Source organism: Bombina bombina, chromosome 3 (assembly GCF_027579735.1).
Source record: "Bombina bombina isolate aBomBom1 chromosome 3, aBomBom1.pri, whole genome shotgun sequence".
Lineage (NCBI taxonomy): Eukaryota > Metazoa > Chordata > Amphibia > Anura > Bombinatoridae > Bombina > Bombina bombina.
This window is the reverse complement of record NC_069501.1, coordinates 688,728,205-688,749,653: the sequence shown is the minus strand read 5'-3', so window position 1 is coordinate 688,749,653 and position 21,449 is coordinate 688,728,205. Positions and strand designations below refer to the sequence as shown.

The 21,449-nt window shown below is 39.1% G+C and overlaps 1 protein-coding gene across 1 annotated transcript in view; it reads left to right on the top strand.

Moving 5' to 3' along the window:
* The window catches only part of GALNT17 (polypeptide N-acetylgalactosaminyltransferase 17), an 820,722-nt gene that overhangs the window by 59,739 nt on the left and 739,534 nt on the right, over positions 1-21,449 (top strand). The window contains exon 3 of the mRNA XM_053705420.1: positions 2,921-3,087. Coding sequence (XP_053561395.1) covers positions 2,921-3,087 — 167 coding nt within the window. The remainder of the gene's footprint in view (positions 1-2,920; positions 3,088-21,449) is intronic.

The following is a 21,449-nucleotide window of genomic DNA, read 5'->3' as shown; positions in this document are numbered from 1 at the left end:
ATAAGTGATTGCCGAGCTGTCAATATTGCATGCGTCCCTTTAAAATCGCACTAATGCTGAATAACTTCCGGCTGTCATCTGTAGTATTGTATATATAAGTGATTGCCGAGCTGTCAATATTGTATGCATCCCTTTCAAATCGCAATAATAATTCAGAACTTCCCGTCTGCCATCTGTAGTATTGTATATATAAGTGATTTCCGAGCTGTCAATATTGTATGCGTCCCTTTAAAATCGAAATAAGAATTCAGAACTTCCCGTCTGTCATTTGTAGTATTGTATATATAAGTGATTGCCGAGCTGTCAATATTGTATGCGTCCCTTTCAAATCGCACTAATACTGAATAACTTCCGGCTGTCATCTGTAGTATTGTATATATAAGTGATTGCCGAGCTGTCAATATTGTATGCGTCCCATTCAAATGGCACTAATACTGAATAACTTCCGGCTGTCATCTGTAGTATTGTATATATAAGTGATTGCCGAGATGTCAATATTGTACGCGTCCCATTAAAATCTGCATAATAATTCCGAACTTCCGGCTGTCATCTGTAGTATTGTATATATAAGTGATTTGCGATCTGACAATATTTATTAATTGTCCCATTCAAATCTCCATAATAATGCTGTTCCAAACTGTTATTTATGTATATGTTGTATTCCCCAAGGCAGAATATACAGTGATCTGAGATGTCATCGCAGAAAATGCAGCATGTCTGCAGAAAGAACAGGACACATGCAGGAACTGTTAGCGCTTGAACTTTGTAGTGCTGCTCCACATTAGACAGTTCTCTTCAAACAGAGCTATGCTCTGGCTGCACTGTGTAAGTGCTGTTTGAAGAGCAGTCAAATATGCAATAGCGCTGCAAAGCAGCAGCGCATTTCTTGTTGAATGGCTTTCAGAGATTTTTTTTTTTAAAGCTGCAAAGCTGTTGATTCTGAATGTAAGACGTTAGTATGAGCATTGCATATTTTTTATTACTACATTTCTATGTTAGACCAAGAGAAAAGGAAACAGATTTATTCAAGAGACATTTAAAATTTTCTTTTTTTTGTATGCAGCTAATTTGCAATGCAATTTTCAACTACTGCACTATATTATAAAATGTTAAAAATTGCTTTATTCTTCAGTTAACCAACACATTGCAATTGAACTGGTGCCTTAGTGTCACTGCCTTAATTAAAATTGAAATTTATTCAAAAATGACCTGCAGAAAAAATTTCACTGAAATTTTTTTTATCGCAGAAAGTGAAGAAAAGTTCTGCCTCTGGGGTTGTATTGTAGTATTGAGTGGTAATTTTCTGAAAGGGGCGGTACAGTCGTGAATCTGTGATGTGTATGGTTGAATCTTCTAATGACGTCATGATATTATTAACCTGCCTATGTAGTTCTGAAATCCTCATTGTGTTGTTGTATTGTGCTACATTGTTATTGTGTGCTGAATAAAATCTAAATGTGTGCTTTGTGGTTGCGTGATGGGTGATGCGTGTTATGTACATGTACGTATATATTGTGATTGTGTCCCACATATGCTGACTTCTATATAGCGGTCTGGCATTGTTGTTCCTTCCCATAAAGTGACATCTGTAATCTGGTGTAATGATGTTCTTGTTGTACGTAATTCCTAATGGTTTCTGGTGATGGAATCATGATGTTAAAAGTACAGTAAAATCCATATGTTCTGTTTTGTGATTCCTAGAGAGAATGTAATGTGTTTTTCCCCCATCATTTGAATGCACATGTATGAGTGAATGTTAAAAGTAATGTATGTGCATCCATGACTGATCATGTGTTAAGCCTATGTAGATATGCTGTTGCTGCAAGCATATGAGTTGAATAAATGAAATGCAATAATAAAGGTAAATGAGAATTGTTTCCCATTGTGTAGTGTTTGTGAATCCTGAAAAGTTTACATTATTTTTGTGTCCGTTTAAATGTAATATTTTGATAAAAAAAAGTTTGTTACTAGTGATGTTGATTTGTAGTTGATGTAATATAAAAGTCTGAAACAATTTAATGGTGTTGTGAATATTCAATAAGTACAATCCATAAATCCACCATAGGGAAATAGTCATTTCTTGATCTATTTATCATAGCTGGGTCTAACGCATAAAAGCATGTATTTTCTAGCGCTGGTATTTGGAGTTTTTCAGTCCACGCTATTTGCGTGCGTTAGGGAAATGTGGGTTTCGCGTGCATGAGCACGTCTTCCCAATAGAAGTCAATGGAGGCTCTAAAATTTGGTATTTTTTTTTTTTTCAAAGACTGGTTTTCCTCGTAAAGTGAGTGACGTCATGAGCTTGTGTGAAAAAGTAACTAAATCGTATTCTTTTTGTAATAAATAAATATTTTTTGTATGTCATGTGGTGTATATTGTTTGTATGCATCGATGAGTGTATATTTGTGATAATCTTATTAGTTAGATGTAGGTATATGAGGGTCTTTTCCCGTGTGTCAATGTAAGTCAATGGGAAAATGGATTTGTGTAGTTTTTTTTCTAACACCCGAGATCTCGCAACTTTGATCCTTTGTATTTTGATGAAAAATTAATAAATCTTAAAAATAAATATAGTGCAGTGTTTGTATGAGTGTAAGTGTACTTTGTGTAATATTTGTTTTGTGATTCGTGAATGTTTATTTTGTCGATATATGTTTACTACTGGGTCTGAGGTGTCGGTAGAAATTTGAGCGTTGGGTGATTTTTGAGTGTCGGTAACTGAACTCTAAATACAAGAGTCCGTAAGAAACCAGCGTTAGGGGCCTCTAACGCTGGTTTTCACGGCTAACGCCAAACTCCAAATCTAGGCCTAAGTGTTTTATATATATATAAAACATCAGACTGGAAGCTTTGCTAGATGTTGTATTTTTAGGTTTATTTTAATTTTTTTATTTATATATATCATTTTTTTTTTTTTAAGATGCAAGAAACTGAAATATCCGAAGGAACTTCCTCAGATTTCAATCATTTTCATCTTTGTCAATGAAGCGTTGTCTGTGATTCTACGCTCAGTACACAGTGCTGTTAATCACACACCTGTCCACCTTCTGAAGGAAATTATCTTAGTGGATGACAATAGCGATGAAGGTAAGTAAATGTCTTGTACAGCAGTACTTTATAAATGAATACACATTTGGTATCTCTGATGATACAGAAGTTTTACTAACTATGAAATATATTGCTTAATTTGCATGTGCTTACTTCAAGTACAATTACACTAATTATTATCCTTCATTAATCTGGTCCACACATTTAACTCATACAGTTCCATTCACATGTTTAGTATGGTGACTACCAAAAAATATTTCTACATCTACATGCCTAAAATTGAAAATGGTGTCTAATATATTCCTGCATTGGTGGTGTAGATGACTGGTCCCTTTTTTCCTTTGTTTTATTTATATTGGAATGTAAGTTTTGGAGCTATTGTGCACATCATTTCTCAATATTAATGTGGACAGACAGTAGGACAAGGTGGAGAGAGAGAGTATGAACAGAGAGAGAGGAAGGACATTTGGCAGATAAAAAACAGTGATAGGCAACAGAAAGGGGGGAGACAAAATATGAAAATAGTGGAGACAGAGGAAGAAGAAAGAAGAGGCAAAGTGGGAGTGAAAGAGAGAGAGAGGAGGGATAGAAAGTGAAGAGAGACAATTAGGAGAGACAGGTAGTTTAAAGAGAGAGGGGAAAAAGTGGAAAGAGGAAGAGACACACTTATCTTTGATCCTTGTCTGCCTTATTGAGGCACTAGCCATGAGTCCACCCCTTTTTATAAGTAGAAACTCAGAGGCTCTAAAGCCAGTGGCTTCGCTTTTTCATTGTATGGACGTAGCTCTAGATTTTATGTTTCTTAGCCCAAAGATTGTGAATAATTATATTTACCTGATTATAACTTAGTTTATTAACAGTAGTAAGTCCCCTTCTTTTTTATGTAATATTTTGGAAGGTAGAATTGAAAAACAATATTTTTGAAAATTTCTTTCTGCACCTAAACTGGTATTTCAATTTTTTTCCCCCAGACCAGTTATTACCAAGCTATTATTCATCCACAGTGGCAACTTTCTGGTATCATATAAATAATGTTGAGTGCAGGATTTGGAGCACTCCCTTGTTGAAGGAAAAATCTAGTCAAAATTAAACTTTAATGCTTCAGATAGGGCACGTCATTTTAAAAAAACTTTCCAATTCACTTTTATCATCAAATTTGCTTTGTTAGTATTAGTTAGTATTCTTAGTTGAAAGCCAAAACCAGGTAGGCTCGTGTGCTAATTTCTAAGCCCTTAAAGGCCACTTCTTTTCTCAAAGCATTTGACTGTGTTTTTTACAGCTAGAGGGCATTAGTTTGTGCGTGCCATTTAGATAACATTGTGCTTATGCCCGTGTAGTTACTTATGAGAGGGCATTGAATGGCTAAAATGCAAGTCTGTCAAAAGAACTTAAATAAAGGGACAGTTTGCAGAGGCTTAGATACAAGGTAATCACAGAGGTAAAATGTATATTAATATAACCGTGTTGGTTATGCAAAACTAGGGAATAAAGGGATTATCTATCTTTGTAAACAATAAAAAATCTAGTAGATTGTCCCTTTAAAGTCAATAGTAAGATTAGCTCACTTCCTGATCAGCTCCACCTTCTGCTGACAAGCAGAGGAAAAAACTGCTTATGCAGGGTAGTTGGTGCAATGGGTTAGCTTTCAGCTATGGAGTGTAAGTTATACTTGAAAAGGAGTGAAGGAGCAGTGGTTTAGCAATTAAGAGACTATACTGGACCTTATCAATCAAATACTGCTTTTTAAAATCTAAAGTGTACCTTTAAACTCTGAGCATAGCATTGTCCTGCTTTGTGAGATGTTAAGTTCTGACATTCAGTAACTGTATAGTGAGACAAGAAACTTCTTTTAGAAATTCTTGACCTTACTTATTTTTTATCATTTTTGCATTTATCATATTTGCATTTACTGTATTTCAATAGTTTGCTATTTTGATTGAAATATTAAAGGGATAGTCTAGTCAAAATTAAACTTTCATGATTCAGATAGAGCATGCAATTGTAAGCAACTTTCTAATTTACTCCTATTATCAATTTGTCTTTGTTCTCTTGGTATCTTTATTTGAAAAGGCAAGAATGTAAGCTTAGGGGACGGACCATTTTTGGTTCAGAACCTGGGTAGCGCATGCTGGATGGTGGCTACATTTAACCACCAATCAGCAAGCACTACCCAGGTGCTGAATCAAAATGGGCCAGCTTCTAAGCTTACATTCTTGCTTTTTCAAATAAAAATACCAAGAGAACAAAGAAAATTGATAATATGAGTAAATTAGAAAGTTGCTCTATCTGAATCATGAAAGTTTAATTTTGACTAGACTATCCCTTTAACTTAATTATATTACTTCTATGCAAAACTGTGTCCTATCAATAAGAGTTTATTTTGAAATATCGGAAGAGTATATAGGTTTTTGTTTTGTTTATTTTGGATTACTTATCTATAGCAACCTTTCATGATCTTTCAGAACCACCTAAAATAAAACTAAATAAAATAAAAGCTTTATTGTAACATCTGTACGAGGCCACCGGGTTTGTTTTTTTAAATTTGTTACTTCAACAAGAACAATTTTTTTTAGATGTAAAAATTGACAAAGCTTTAATGTTCTTTTTGTAAGATAAATGCAAGGCAAAGTAATGACATGCATTAGCCTGTGCAGAGAAATCTTGGCAGATTTGACAAAGCACTAATATTCTGTATTCAGTTTTAACACAAACATTTTGGCAGATCCATTTTGAATAAACCTTTCTGCACGCTCTTCAGTAATCATTTCTTTATCATGCTCCATACAGAATATATTACATCCAAATAGCATAAAACACAATATTAATTTATTATCATGTGGATGTGATATGTGGGTTTTTAAATGTTCTGTACAATTTGGTATGAAATCTAGCTTTAATAGGATATTGTAGGGAAACATACATGCTCTTATTTTGAACTCTTTATGTGAGTTAAACACAAAGATACAGTCCTGCTTTTGATTGCAAGTTGAATACAGCTGGTGATTATTAGGGCTGTGCAAATATCTCTGCCAGTAGTTGGTTCACTAATCATTTCCTGTTGGAAACCAGCAGTTCTCTGTGACCCTGGGCAAGACTTTATGTGTTTAACCCCTTTGAGGGTGAGTAGTGCAAAAATTGTGTGCTTGTACTTTTTCAACAACAACAATGTTCCTTTAATTAACTTTTTTTTATGAAAATGTATTTATTTAGATGGTCTATTTCCGTTATAGATAATAGCATTAAAAGTAAAATACAATTTATTGTTTCCCATTTTCAGTCAGCCTTGAACCTTGGTCTGCTAAATATTTGCATGGAAGGACTTGAGAAAGCAACATTCCGCCCTTCCTAATTTCCTAATTACTTTGTACATTCAAATCATATTTGTTAAGTTGTGATCATTTTTTTTTTTAAATTTATAACAGGAATGGAAGAATCTGACATTCATATCATAAAATAATTTGCCTTCATTGTTGATTGTTCATTATTGGAAAAGTTAGCATTTATTTCATAGTTAGTGTTCAGAAAACATTCAACATTCATTTAGAATAAAGAAATGCATGCAGCAGTTAATTTTTAATTAATTTGCTAAAATAATTTGCTGTGATGAGCTAACTAAAATTATCTTGAGACTTGTTTTTATATGTTTTAAATTTTTAAGCTTGATTTTTTTTTGTCTTCTGCAAGGCTTGTAAAGTAGATAATTATATGCAACTGGATTTATTCAGGGTGCTTCAGTATTTACCTCGTCATCACCTTCCTTTAGTACATAATGCTCTTAAAGGGACATGAAGCACAAATTTTTCCACTAATTCATATAGAGCATACAATTGTATCCACCTTTTTAATTAACTTATTTAATCACGTTTTCTCGATTCTCCTGGTATCTGTTGTTGAAAGAACAAGAATACACTACTGGGAGCTACCTAATAGAGATTTGTGCAGCCAAGAAATTTTAGTTTCGGACAAAATTTTCATTTTGATTATTTAGGGAAATTTGTTTCCAACAACATTCGATGGCTGCACTATTTGATATTAATTTTGTTTAAAATTAAACGAATACCGAATTCTAGTCAAACATTTACATTTGTTTTCATTAAAATTAATGTAAATGTTTCAAGCTACAGGTGAAAAGTTCACCTGCACCTTCAATACTTACCTTAATGAGCTCTGGAGAGCATGCTAATGCGATCCTCTGCTTACTAGAGCCCCGGTCACAAGCAGGCTTACTGCTCTTTGTTCCCCGGCCACAAGCAGGCTTACCACTCTAGGTTCCCCAGCCGCAAGCAGGCTTACTGCTCTCAGTTCCCCCCAGCCATAAGCAGGCTTACTGCTCTCGGTTCCCTTGCCACAAGCAGGCTTACTGCTCTCGGTTCCCTGGCCACAAGCAGGCTTACTGCTCTTGGTTCCCCGGCCACAAGCAGGCTTACTACTCTAGGTTCCCCAGCCACAAGCAGGCGTACTGCTCTTGGTTCCCTGGCCACAAGCAGGCGTACTGCTCTTGGTTCCCTGGCCACAAGCAGGCATACTGCTCTTGGTTCCCTGGCCACAAGCAGGCATACTGCTCTTGGTTCCCTGGCCACAAGCAGGCTTACTGCTCTTGGTTCCCTGGCCACAAGCAGGCTTACTGCTCTTGGTTCCCTGGCCACAAGCAGGCTTACTGCTCTTGGTTCCCTGGCCACAAGCAGGCTTACTGCTCTTGGTTCCCTGGCCACAAGCAGGCTTACTGCTCTTGGTTCCCTGGCCACAAGCAGGCTTACTGCTCTTGGTTCCCTGGCCACAAGCAGGCTTACTGCTCTTGGTTCCCTGGCCACAAGCAGGCTTACTGCTCTTGGTTCCCTGGCCACAAGCAGGCTTACTGCTCTTGGTTCCCTGGCCACAAGCAGGCTTACTGCTCTTGGTTCCCTGGCCACAAGCAGGCTTACTGCTCTCATTTCCCCGGCCACAAGCAAGCTGTGGTATACCTTTTAACTCTAACTCCTCCTATCTGATCTCTTTCCTATTTAAGGACTACCTGTTGCATTCATTTACTGCCTGATTATTGAAGTCATACCTACTCTGATGTAGCTATTCCTATTTCAGGTCTCCTATCACTTGTATTCTGTGCTAAGTATCGTTCCAAAGATTACTTTTGTTACCTTTTTGATTCTCATATGTTTTGTTGCAACTTTGTTATTACCGAGTCTGGATCACTGAACGACCGGAACTACTTTTTTACCGCTACCCGGAAGTAAGCCGCACTCACACACGCTGCCTCTCCCAGACACGGAGCTCCCAATGCGGTAACGGAACACTCACGGTCCCTAAGGTGGTAACGTACACGAACCAAACTAAAGCCTTTAAGCTTCTTACCTGCATATTGTTGTCACCATTCCGAACTATTGGGCAAATCCCATTATATGCAATATCCATTACAAACAAACATTGTATGTTTGCGGAGTGTCTGAACTTGTAAATATTTTAGGATGTGTGTGATTGCGTGAAGTAAAGGAGTTCTATTTTTGTTACTATCGTTACTGATTCAGATCATGTCAGTATATTTACTCCTTCTGTGGCTTCCATTCGATATATACTGAACATATGAAATGTATCTCATCATTATATGCTTATTTTTATTAACACATAAGTTTGTAGTTAATACTAAAATTCATCATATATTAAATGTCTCATATTGTTTAATCAGGCTACATAGAAGTTGTTTTCTGATTAATACAAAAAAGAGCAACAAGCTTTAATTTTAGGGCTAACCTTCATAACTATTGCCATAAATACTTGTATTCAGATTTACAAAGCTCACAATACCACATAATAATCAGCCCCACAAGACAATCAAAATCTTTTTTGATTGGAACATTTACTATTATGGATCCTAATGAAATAAAGAAGGAATTTAATAATGTCTATCTCAAACTTGATTATTTGGCTAGAGCAGTAACTGAAGTGCAAACTGAAAATGCTGCACTTAAAACTATAGTTAAAGATTATGTTTCACAAAAACCTCATGATCCACCTGAACCTCATATTAATTATCCACAACCCTTCTCAGGGAAACGTTCTGAGTTCAGGGAATTTAAGAATGCCTGTAACTTATTATTCTCCCTTAGACCTAAGACTTATCACACTGAGCGGATTAAAGTATGTACCACAATATCTTTTTTACAAGGTGAACCTAGGACTTGGGCTAATAGGTTTTTCGAAAACAATAACCCTATCTTAGATTCATTACAGGATTTTTTTTCTGCTTTGACTAGTCTATATCAAGATTCAAATACTCAAATAAATGCTGAAACGAGATTAAGGTCTTTAAAACAGGGTAAGAGAAATGTGGAAGATTATACCACTGAGTTTCAGATGTGGGCAGATGAATCTCCGTGGAATGAAATCAGTTTAAAAAATCAATATCGTCTGGGGTTATCTGAATCACTCAAAGATGAACTTTCACGTCTGGAGATTCCTGATACTCTTGAGGGGCTTATCAAATTAAGCATCTCTTCGGATCGCCGTTTGAGAGAAAGGAGAGCAGAGAGGGCCTCTTATGATAATCCATCCAGGAAACCTTACCAAGTCACTACAAGTCATGACAAAGCTCATGGCAGTGCTACCCCCATGGAGATTGGAGTTCTTAGAGGACCTCTGCCACCAGAGGAAAAAATTAGAAGGAGGTTGGAAAACCTCTGTTTATATTGTGCACATAAGGAACATTCAGTATCCACTTGTCCTATGTTAAAAAAACAAAAGAATGGTAAGACAATAACCAGTGACTTTATTTACAGCATTACAAATGATACCCATATGACTTTGTCCATTTCTTTACAGTGGGACCAGAAAAATATCCAAACCAAGGCATTAATTGATTCAGGAGCATCTGGCAATTACATTGATTCCACCTATGTATATAAAAATAAAATACCAGTTATATGCAAACAAAACCCTGTCTCCATTAAGTTAATAGATGGTTCATTCATAGAACAAGGACCAATCACACATCATACTGTTCCCCTTCTTGTAACCTCATTCCAAGGACACACTGAATACTTATCTTTTGATCTCATATCCATGCATCAGCATACTCTCATCTTAGGGTATCCTTGGTTGAAGAAACACAACCCAAACATAAATTGGGTTTCAAGTAAGGTAACATTAGATTCTGCCTTTTGTTTAAAGACTTGTTATCCACATCAAACCATAGCGTCACTTGATAATGGTTTACCCTCGTGTTATCAGGATTTGGCAGAAGTATTCAATTTAAAAGAGGCAGAAAACCTTCCACCCCATAGGGATTTTGACTGCCCTATCGATATAATACCTGGTTCTAAAATCCCACATGGTAAGATCTATCCTCTCTCTCAAGAGGAACTTCAATATATTAGAAATTACCTAGACGAAAATGTACGTAAGGGATTCATTTCACACTCCACATCCCCTGCAGCTGCAGGAATGTTTCTAGTAAGAAACAAGGATGGTACCATAAGACCTATTATTGATTATAGGGCATTAAATAACATCACAATAAAAAACAGATACCCTCTACCTTTAATACCAGAACTTTTGGAGCGTCTAACTGGTGCTACTATTTACACCAAACTAGATCTAAAGGGGGCTTATAATCTGATTAGAATCAAAGAGGGTCATGAATGGAAGACGGCATTCCGGACTAGATATGGCCTTTTTCAGTATAACGTAATGCCTTTCGGTCTGAGTAATGCCCCAGCAACTTTTCAGTTTTTTATAAACGAGATATTCCGAGACCTTATTGACGTCTGTGTCATAATATACCTTGATGACATCCTAATTTATTCTAGAACACCACAAGAACATGAAAAACATGTACGCTGGGTGTTAACTCGTTTAAAAGAACACAAATTATATGCTAAATTGGAAAAGTGTTCTTTTCATGTTACAGAAATAAAATTCTTGGGTTACATCATCAGTCCCAACAAGATACAAATGGATCCGGAGAAGGTATCAGCAATTTTAAATTGGCCTACTCCCACTTCAACAAAATCTGTACAACGTTTCATTGGTTTTGCGAACTTTTATAGAAAGTTTATTAAAAATTTCTCTTCAATCGTTAAACCATTAATAGCCCTTACTAGTGAAAAACAAAGATTTAAATGGACAGATTCCGCAAATCAAGCTTTCAACAAGTTGAAAGAATATTTTACCACAGCACCCATCTTAGCTATGCCAGACTTTGATTTGGAATTTATTCTTGAAGTAGATGCATCTGACTCAGGTATCGGTGCAGTATTGTCACAACAGGATAAAAACATGACTGAGATTCATCCTATCGCTTTTTATTCTAAGATGTTGACTAGCGCTGAGAAAAACTATAGCATAGGAGATAAAGAACTTCTAGCTATAAAACGTGCCCTTGAACACTGGAGACATTTATTAGAAGGTTCCAAACTGCCTTTTAAGATTTTTACTGACCATAAAAATCTTGAGTTCCTGAAGACAAGTAAGACTTTGTCTGCACGCCAAGCAAGATGGTCGATATTTTTTGATCGTTTTAATTTTCTTCTAACATACAGACCAGGACACTTGAATACCAAAGCCGATGCTCTCTCTAGACAACATGATCAAGACACTCAAGATCAAATCAACCAAATTATTCCAAAAGAAAAGATTATAGGTTTACTTACACCTTTGGAAGAAGATATATTAAAATAATTAAAGCATGAACCACCACATGGAATAGATTGTCAGAAAGATTCCAATACTGGTCTTTTTTACCATAATTCTAAACTTTACATTCCCCAACAGATGAGATCTTCCATCCTCAAACAAACCCATGATGGGACTCTTGCGGGTCATCCAGGTATTTCTAAAACTATTGACCTAACTAGGAGAAATTATTGGTGGCCACTCATGGATGCTTATATAACAAATTATGTAAAACATTGTGATATCTGCGCCAGAAATAAGTTAGTTCACAAAAGACCATCAGGTCTTTTGTCTCCTCTGCCTATTCCTGACAAACCTTGGAGTACCATATCACTGGACTTTATTGTTGAATTACCTGAATCCCATCAATACAATACTATCTTAGTTGTCATTGACCATTTAACAAGACTGGCTCATTACATTCCTTTAAAAGGTCTGCCTACAGCTTTCACAACAGCTCATGTTTTCTTAGACAATATAGTTCGCTTACATGGATTGCCTAAACTTATTATAACTGACCGTGGTACTCAGTTTACCTCTAATTTCTGGAGATCTTTTATGCAAGCTTATTCAGATTTATTCAAGATACTCGACTGCATTTCACCCCCAGACAAATGGTCTCACAGAACGACTTAACCAAAGCCTTGAGCAATATCTTCGCTGCTACATATCTCATCTTCAGGATGATTGGTCATCTTATCTACCTTTGGCAGAGTTCTGTTATAATAATACCACTTCTTCATCAACTAAATTATCCCCATTCTTTGTTACTTATGGATATCATCCTACCACCATCTCTTTGAGTTCTCAACAAGTAAACTCACCCTCTGCATTGGATTTTGCAAATAATTTACATGAAAGGCTGGACATCCTGAAAAAACATCTTTCAGAAGCCAAAGAATATCAGAAGAAGTTGTATGATACCCATCATACAACAGGTCCTACCTATCAAGTTGGAGATTTGGTTCTGCTATCAACAAAGAATCTTAAACTTTCCGTTCCTAGCAAAAAGCTAGCTAATCAATATTTAGGTCCTTTTAAAGTGTCTAAAATAATCAACCCAAATGCTTTGAGATTGGAGCTTCCTCAAGATTTTAAGATTCACCCCTCTTTCCACGTCTCTTTGCTGAAGCCATATCTTCCTTCACCTCAGTCCCTCTCCTTGTCTAGACCACCTCCGATAGTCATTGATGATCGGGAAGAGTATGAGGTTGAAGCTGTGTTGGATTCTAGGATCCATAGACGGAGGTTGGAGTACCTTGTGAAATGGAAAGGTTATGGTTCAGAGGATAACTCTTGGCAACTTCATTCTGATCTTCGCACTCCCTGTCTTCTGCGGAATTTTCATCGCCGCTATCCTGAGAAGCCTAGTTTGGAATCCCCTGGGGTGCTTCCTTGAAGGGGGGGAGATGTGGTATACCTTTTAACTCTAACTCCTCCTATCTGATCTCTTTCCTATTTAAGGACTACCTGTTGCATTCATTTACTGCCTGATTATTGAAGTCATACCTACTCTGATGTAGCTATTCCTATTTCAGGTCTCCTATCACTTGTATTCTGTGCTAAGTATCGTTCCAAAGATTACTTTTGTTACCTTTTTGATTCTCATATGTTTTGTTGCAACTTTGTTATTACCGAGTCTGGATCACTGAACGACCGGAACTACTTTTTTACCGCTACCCAGAAGTAAGCCGCACTCACACACGCTGCCTCTCCCAGACACGGAGCTCCCAATGCGGTAACGGAACACTCACGGTCCCTAAGGTGGTAACGTACACGAACCAAACTAAAGCCTTTAAGCTTCTTACCTGCATATTGTTGTCACCATTCCGAACTATTGGGCAAATCCCATTATATGCAATATCCATTACAAACAAACAATGTATGTTTGCGGAGTGTCTGAACTTGTAAATATTTTAGGATGTGTGTGATTGCGTGAAGTAAAGGAGTTCTATTTTTGTTACTATCGTTACTGATTCAGATCATGTCAGTATATTTACTCCTTCTGTGGCTTCCATTCGATATATACTGAACATATGAAATGTATCTCATCATTATATGCTTATTTTTATTAACACATAAGTTTGTAGTTAATACTAAAATTCATCATATATTAAATGTCTCATATTGTTTAATCAGGCTACATAGAAGTTGTTTTCTGATTAATACAAAAAAGAGCAACAAGCTCTAATTTTAGGGCTAACCTTCATAACTATTGCCATAAATACTTGTATCCAGATTTACAAAGCTCACAATACCACACAAGCTTACTGCTCTCGGTTCCCCCACCATAAGCCGGCTTACTGCTCTTGGTTCACCCGCCACAAGCCATCTTACTGCTCTCAGTTCCCTGGCCACAAGCAGGCTTACTGCTCTTGGTTCCCCGGCCACAAGCAGGCTTACTGCTCTTGGTTCCCCGGCCACAAGCAGGCTTACTGCTCTCGGTTGCTGGGTCACAAGCAGGCTTACTGCTCTCGGTTCTTTGGCCACAAGCAGGCTTACTGCTCTCGGTTCCCCGGCTACAAGCAGGCTTACTGCTCTCGGTTCCCCGGCCACAAACAGGCTTACTGCTCTTGGTTCCCCGGCCACAAGCAGGCTTACTGCTCTTGGTTCCCCGGCCACAAGCAGGCTTACTGCTCTTGGTTCCCCGGCCACAAGCAGGCTTACTGCTCTCGGTTGCTGGGTCACAAGCAGGCTTACTGCTCTCGGTTCTTTGGCCACAAGCAGGCTTACTGCTCTCGGTTCCCCGGCTACAAGCAGGCTTACTGCTCTCGGTTCCCCGGCCACAAACAGGCTTACTGCTCTCGGCTCCCCGGCCACAAGCAGGCTTACTGCTCTCGGCTCCCCGGCCACAAGCAGGCTTACTGCTCTCGGCTCCCCGGCCACAAGCAGGCTTACTGCTCTCTGCTCCCCGGCCACAAGCAGGCTTACTGCTCTCTGCTCCCCGGCCACAAGCAGGCTTACTGCTCTCTGCTCCCCGGCCACAAGCAGGCTTACTGCTCTCGGCTCCCCGGCCACAAGCAGGCTTACTGCTCTCGGCTCCCCGGCCACAAGCAGGCTTACTGCTCTCGGCTCCCCGGCCACAAGCAGGCTTACTGCTCTCGGCTCCCCGGCCACAAGCAGGCTTACTGCTCTCGGCTCCCCGGCCACAAGCAGGCTTACTGCTCTCGGCTCCCCGGCCACAAGCAGGCTTACTGCTCTCGGCTCCCCGGCCACAAGCAGGCTTACTGCTCTCGGCTCCCCGGCCACAAGCAGGCTTACTGCTCTCGGCTCCCCGGCCACAAGCAGGCTTACTGCTCTCGGCTCCCCGGCCACAAGCAGGCTTACTGCTCTCGGCTCCCCGGCCTCAAGCAGGCTTACTGCTCTCGGCTCCCCGGCCACAAGCAGGCTTACTGCTCTCGGCTCCCCGGCCACAAGCAGGCTTACTGCTCTCGGCTCCCCGGCCACAAGCAGGCTTACTGCTCTCGGCTCCCCGGCCACAAGCAGGCTTACTGCTCTCGGCTCCCCGGCCACAAGCAGGCTTACTGCTCTCGGCTCCCCGGCCACAAGCAGGCTTACTGCTCTCGGCTCCCCGGCCACAAGCAGGCTTACTGCTCTCGGCTCCCCGGCCACAAGCAGGCTTACTGCTCTCGGCTCCCCGGCCACAAGCAGGCTTACTGCTCTCGGCTCCCCGGCCACAAGCAGGCTTACTGCTCTCGGCTCCCCGGCCACAAGCAGGCTTACTGCTCTCGGCTCCCCGGCCACAAGCAGGCTTACTGCTCTCGGCTCCCCGGCCACAAGCAGGCTTACTGCTCTCGGCTCCCCGGCCACAAGCAGGCTTACTGCTCTCGGCTCCCCGGCCACAAGCAGGCTTACTGCTCTCGGCTCCCCGGCCACAAGCAGGCTTACTGCTCTCGGCTCCCCGGCCTCAAGCAGGCTTACTGCTCTCGGCTCCCCGGCCACAAGCAGGCTTACTGCTCTCGGCTCCCCGGCCACAAGCAGGCTTACTGCTCTCGGCTCCCCGGCCACAAGCAGGCTTACTGCTCTCGGCTCCCCGGCCACAAGCAGGCTTACTGCTCTCAGTTATTAAAACAACAAAAGAAAGCGCTGGTAGAAAAATAGGGAATGTCTATTTAAAACCTGCTAGCCAGTATCTATTTATAATCTATGTCCAAGTATAGTATCTTAATTTCAATCAGCTAAATATAAGTATAGCCACAATACACAGTTTAATAAAACAAAGTAAGTTGTACACATACATGTAGAATTGATTATTCAGAAAAATAATGAATGGTTAAAATTGATCACTCAAACTCTAAGTGAAAAAGTAAAATCTAGTATATAACAAATGCATAAAAACACAAACAAATTCATCTAAACAAGTTGGTAAGCCTACCCAGAGGGCAGTGTAGGTGTCTAATGCTGAACTACCAATAGCCCTTAAAGGGCTTTTTGTAGGACATTGCCCTAAGTTAAACAGCTCTTTTGCAGTTACAAAAAATGCTAAGTCCCTCCTAACAGTAAAACCCACAAACCCACCAAACCCCCCCAAAATAAATAAACCCAACACTAAAAAACCTAAACTATCCATTGCCCTGCAAAGGGCATTTGTATGGTCATTGCCCTTAAAAGGGCATTCAGCTCTTTTGCTGTCCATCCCTAATCTAAAAAAAAAAATATTTAAAGAAAACTAAGTCTAACCGCCAAAAATTAAACCTAAATTTAAATTAATCTAAAATTGCAGAAAATAAAAAAAATCTAATATTAGAGAAAATAAAAAACAAAATGATAAAATTTAAAAAAAATTATACCTAATCCCTATGAAAATAAAAAAGCCCCCCCCCCACAAATAAAAACACCACCTACTCTAAGAATAAACTACCAGTAGCCTTTAAAAGGGATTTTTGCAGGGCATTGCCCCAAGATAGATGGCTCTTTTACTTTAAAAATACGTAAAAATTCCCCCCTAACTGTAAACCCCCCACCCCCCAAAAGCCCCAAAATAAAGAACCTAACACTAAAAAGCCTAAACTACCCATTGCCCTGAAAAGGGCATTTGTTGGGCATTGTCCTTTAAAAAGGCATTTAGCCCTTTTACAAAATGCCCACCCTAATCTGAAGACCAGCGACCACGGAGCCATGGAGCATGGAGGATCCTCTTTGTACGTTTGCCGCCGTACACTGGATAGTGAATTCAAGGTACATGATTAAAGATTTGAATAGCCAATAGAATTTCAGTAGCTCTCATCCTATTGGCTGATTTGAATATGAAGAATCAAATCAGCCAATAGGAATTTAAGGGACGCCATCTTTAATCGATCCATGGTCGCCGGTCTTCAGTTCCAGGGTCGCCGGTCTTCAGCTCCGCGGTCATCGGTCTTCAGCTCCGCTCCGCGCCGGATTGTTTTATTTAGATTATGGTAGTAATTTTGTAAAAGAGCTAAATGCCGTTTTAAGGGCAATGCCCAACAAATGCCCTTTTCAGGGCAATGGGTAGTCTATGGTTTTTAGTGTTAGGTTTTTTATTGTGGGTGGGGGGTTTTACTGTTAGGGGGGACTTAGTGTATGTTTAATGTAAAAGAGCTGTTTATCTGGGGCAATGCCCTGCAAAAAGCCCTTTTAAGGGCTACTGGCAGTTTAGCATTATATTATTGGGTGTTTTTATTTTGTTGGGCTTTTTTATTTTCATAGGGATTAGGTTTAATTTTGTAAACTTTGGTAATTTTGTTTTTTATTTTCTGTAATGTTAGCTTTTTTATTTTTTGTAATCTTGGCTCTTTTTTGTAACTTTAGTATTTTTTAGTTTAGGTAATTTTTGTTAATTTAGGGGGTGTTAAGCTAGGGGTGTTAGGTTAGGGGGCTTAGTAATTTAATTAGTTATTTGTGTTGTGGATTTTGGCGGTTTCAGGGGTTAATAGGTTAATTAGGTTTATTGCGATGTGGGGGTTTGGTGGTTTAGGGGTTAATAGGTTAAATAGGTTTATTGCGATGTGGAGATTTTGCAGTTTTGATGTTAATAGGGTAATTAGGTTTATTGCAATGTAGGGGTTTGCAGTTTAAGGGTTAATAGGGTAATTAGGTTTATTGCGATGTGGGTGGTTGATGATTAAGGGGTTAATGACTTTATTATTTTGCAATGTGTGGGTTTGCGGTGTAAGTGTTAATACTTCGTGTGGGAGGTTCATTTTTTTTTTTTTTTTGCAATGCTCCGTTTGCCTTCGCTGCATCCTGGTGGATTCCAAAAATGGCAGAGTGGTGAAAGAATCCACCGGGGGATTCTTTCACCACCCTGCCATTTTAGGAATCTACATGGAAGCAGCTTCGCTGCATCCAGGTGAATTCTTTTGGCTGCGCGCGCAGCCAACATTCTATTGGCTGCCTTGCGCTGCCAACATTCCATTGAGGATAAGTGCGCAACTGCCAACGGCGATGGACATTACAAACACAATTATAGTATAGATGGGGAAATCATTTTTACAGATAACTTGGAGTTTAGGGAAAAGAAGAGAAAGTAGTATATACAAACAGCAAATAAACCAGAACTCGTCTTAGAATTTTATGTCATAAAATATTCATCCTGTTAAATGAATCTTTCATGAGCATACAGTATATGCTTTAGTGAGTCAAAAAAATACTGACAAAATCATAAACAGGGAGACTAGAATAGAAAGTGTAAACAAATATTTTTGTTTTTGCTATCAAACATACTGTGAGGTCACTTATGGGGCAGGTATTAGAGACTGACCGTAAACAATACTATACTGATATAAAAGGTGTTATTGCATCTGTTTAAAGTGAAGGTTAATTTTGATGAATTAGTGCCCGGTTTTTAATAATCCTATTAAAAACAAGGGCACTTTAATTCATCAAAATTGACATTTCACTCGTTTTCTTCAAAAACTTACCTTTTAATCCTGGCAGCCACTCCATTGATTCCCCGGCCGTCGGAAACCTCTGCAGACGTCAGAAATGACGAATCCGGCTTCCTTCAATCACGGCTTCCCCCCGGGAGAATCTTGGCCTAATGCAACCCCTTGATTGGAGGAAGCCAGATTTGTCATTTTGGACCCGCGAAGACGGCTTGCGACGGGCGCAGGAAGTGCTGGAGCGCCTGTCAGGATTGAAAGGTAAGTTTTTGAAGAAAACGACTGAAATGTCAATTTCAATTAATTAAAGTGCCCTTGTTTTTAATAGGATTATTAAAAACCAGGCACTAATTCATCAAAATTGACCTTCACTTTAATGTCCCTCCCTGTCCCTGCAGCACATATGTCCATACATGGATGAAACACTTTTAAATATGCATAAACAGTTTCTGCATAATTTTAAACTTAAACTTAAAGGTAACTCATATTTTTTTGGCATTGTTTGCCATTGTGGAGAATTACCAGTATAGTAAAAAAAAATTCTGTTGGAGATTATTATTACTGGTTACTTATAAAGCAATAATAGATTCTTCATTGCTGTACAACGAAAAATACAATCATTGGATATATTACAATACATATGCTAACAAGTACAATAGGGTAGGTTAGATTTGTGAGGGTACATTACAATCACTAAAGTAGTTAAATTGACAAATTTAAATCAAAATGTGAGGAATACCCTGTGCTTGAGATGTGTTAAAATAAATCCAATCAAATGCAATATCACTCAAGCTAATTTAAAGGGACATTGTAGTTGAAAGCTTAACCTAGGAGGTTCATATGCTAATTTCTTAGACCTTGAAGGCCACCTTTTCAGAATGCATTTTAACCAATTTTCACCAGTAGAGGGTGTTAGTTCATGTATTTCATATAGATAACACTGTGCTTGTGCACATGAAGTTATCTGGGAGCAGGCACTGATCGGCTAAACTGCAAGTCTGTCAAAAGAACTGAAATAAAGGGGCAGTTTGCAGAGGCTTAGATACAAGATAATCACAGATGTTAAGAGTATAATAATATAATTGTGTTGGTTATGCAAAACTGGGGAATAAAGGGATTATCTATCTTTTAAAACAATAAAAATTCTGGTGTAGACTGTCCCTTTAAACACATTCACCTAGATTACGAGTTTTGCGCTAAACAGGGTGTGAAATGAACGCAACAAAAGTTACGTTATTTCACCCTCCATAGTGCTGCCATTACAAGTTTCTGAAAAGCCTCCTTGTGCGTGCAATATGGTTGCGCTAAGCTCCCTACCGCACAAAATCCAAGGGCTGCTTTGACATGCTCATGTACGCTTTTTCTCATAGACATCAATGGGGAGAGAGTGTTAGAAAAAAAAACTAACACCTACGATCGCGGAATGAAAAATTTTCATAACGCAACCCCATTAATGTCTAAGGGGAAAAAAAGTTACGTTTAAACCTAACACCTTAACATAAACCCCAAGTCTAAACACCCCTAATACGCCACCACCAATATTGCCACCACCTAAATAAAGTTATTACCCCTAATCTGCCGCCCCGACATTGCCGGCATTAATAAAAGCTATTAACCCCTAATCCGCCGTTCCCCAGCATCGCTGCAACTATAATAAACGTATTAATCCCTAATCCGCCACTCCCAGACATCGCCGCCACTATAATAAACCTATTAACCACTAAACTGCCAGCCCCCCCACATCGCAAAACACTAAATTTAACTATTAACCCCTAAACCTAACACCCCCCTAACTTTAAATTAAAATTACAATATAACCCTATTTAAATAAATAAAAACTTACCTGTGAAATAAATATAAACCTAACATTAAACTATATATTAACCTAACATAACCAAATTAACGGCTAGATTATGAGTTTTTGTCGGTAAGGCTGTGCGTTGCTAACAAGCTTTTTTTTTCTTACCGCTCACTTACGACAACACTGGTATTGCAGGTTTTCTTCAAGCCGGCGTCTTCAATACCAGCACTGCTTAAGGTAGCGGTAAGCTGGCAAAACGTGCTTGTGCACAATTTCCCCATAGGAAACAATGGGGCTGAGCCGGCTGAAAAAAAAAATCCTATCAGCCAATCGGAATTAAGGTAGGAAAAATCAGCCAATAGGATTTTTCCTTCCTTAATTCCAATTGGCTGATAGAATCCTATCAGCCAATCGGAATTCAAGGGTTGCCATCTTGGATGATGTCATTTAAAGGACCAGTCATTCAGTCGTCGGCCGTCGGATGAAGAGTATGCTCCGCATCGGATGTCTTGAAGATGGGCCCGCTCCGCTCCGGAAGGATGAAGATAGAAGATGCCGCCTGGATGAAGCCTTCTGCCGGTCTGGATGTCCTCTTCTGGCCAGATAGGATGAAGACTTCGGACCCTCTGGAGGACCACTTGTGCCCGGCTGGGTGAAGACGGCTCATGGTAGGGTGATCTTTAAGGGGGTAGTGTTAGGTTTTTTTAAGGGGGGATTGGGTGGGTTTTTGAGTAGGGTTGGGTGGTGGGTTTTAATGTTGGGGAGGTATTGTATTTTTTTTTTAACAGGTGAAAGAGCTGATTACTTTGGGGCAATGCCCCACAAAAGGCCCTTTTAAGGGCTATTTGTAATTTAGTATAGGGTAGGGAATTTTATTATTTTGGGGGGCTTTTTTATTTTATTAGGGGGATTAGATTAGGTGTAATTAGTTTAAACTTCTTGTAATTATTTTATTTTCTGTAATTTAGTGTATTTAATTTAATTGTAATTAATTGTAGATAGTTTAGGTAATTAGTTTAATGATAGTGGAGTGTTAGGTGTAATTGTAACTTAGGTTAGGGTTTATTTTACAGGTACTTTAGTACTTATTT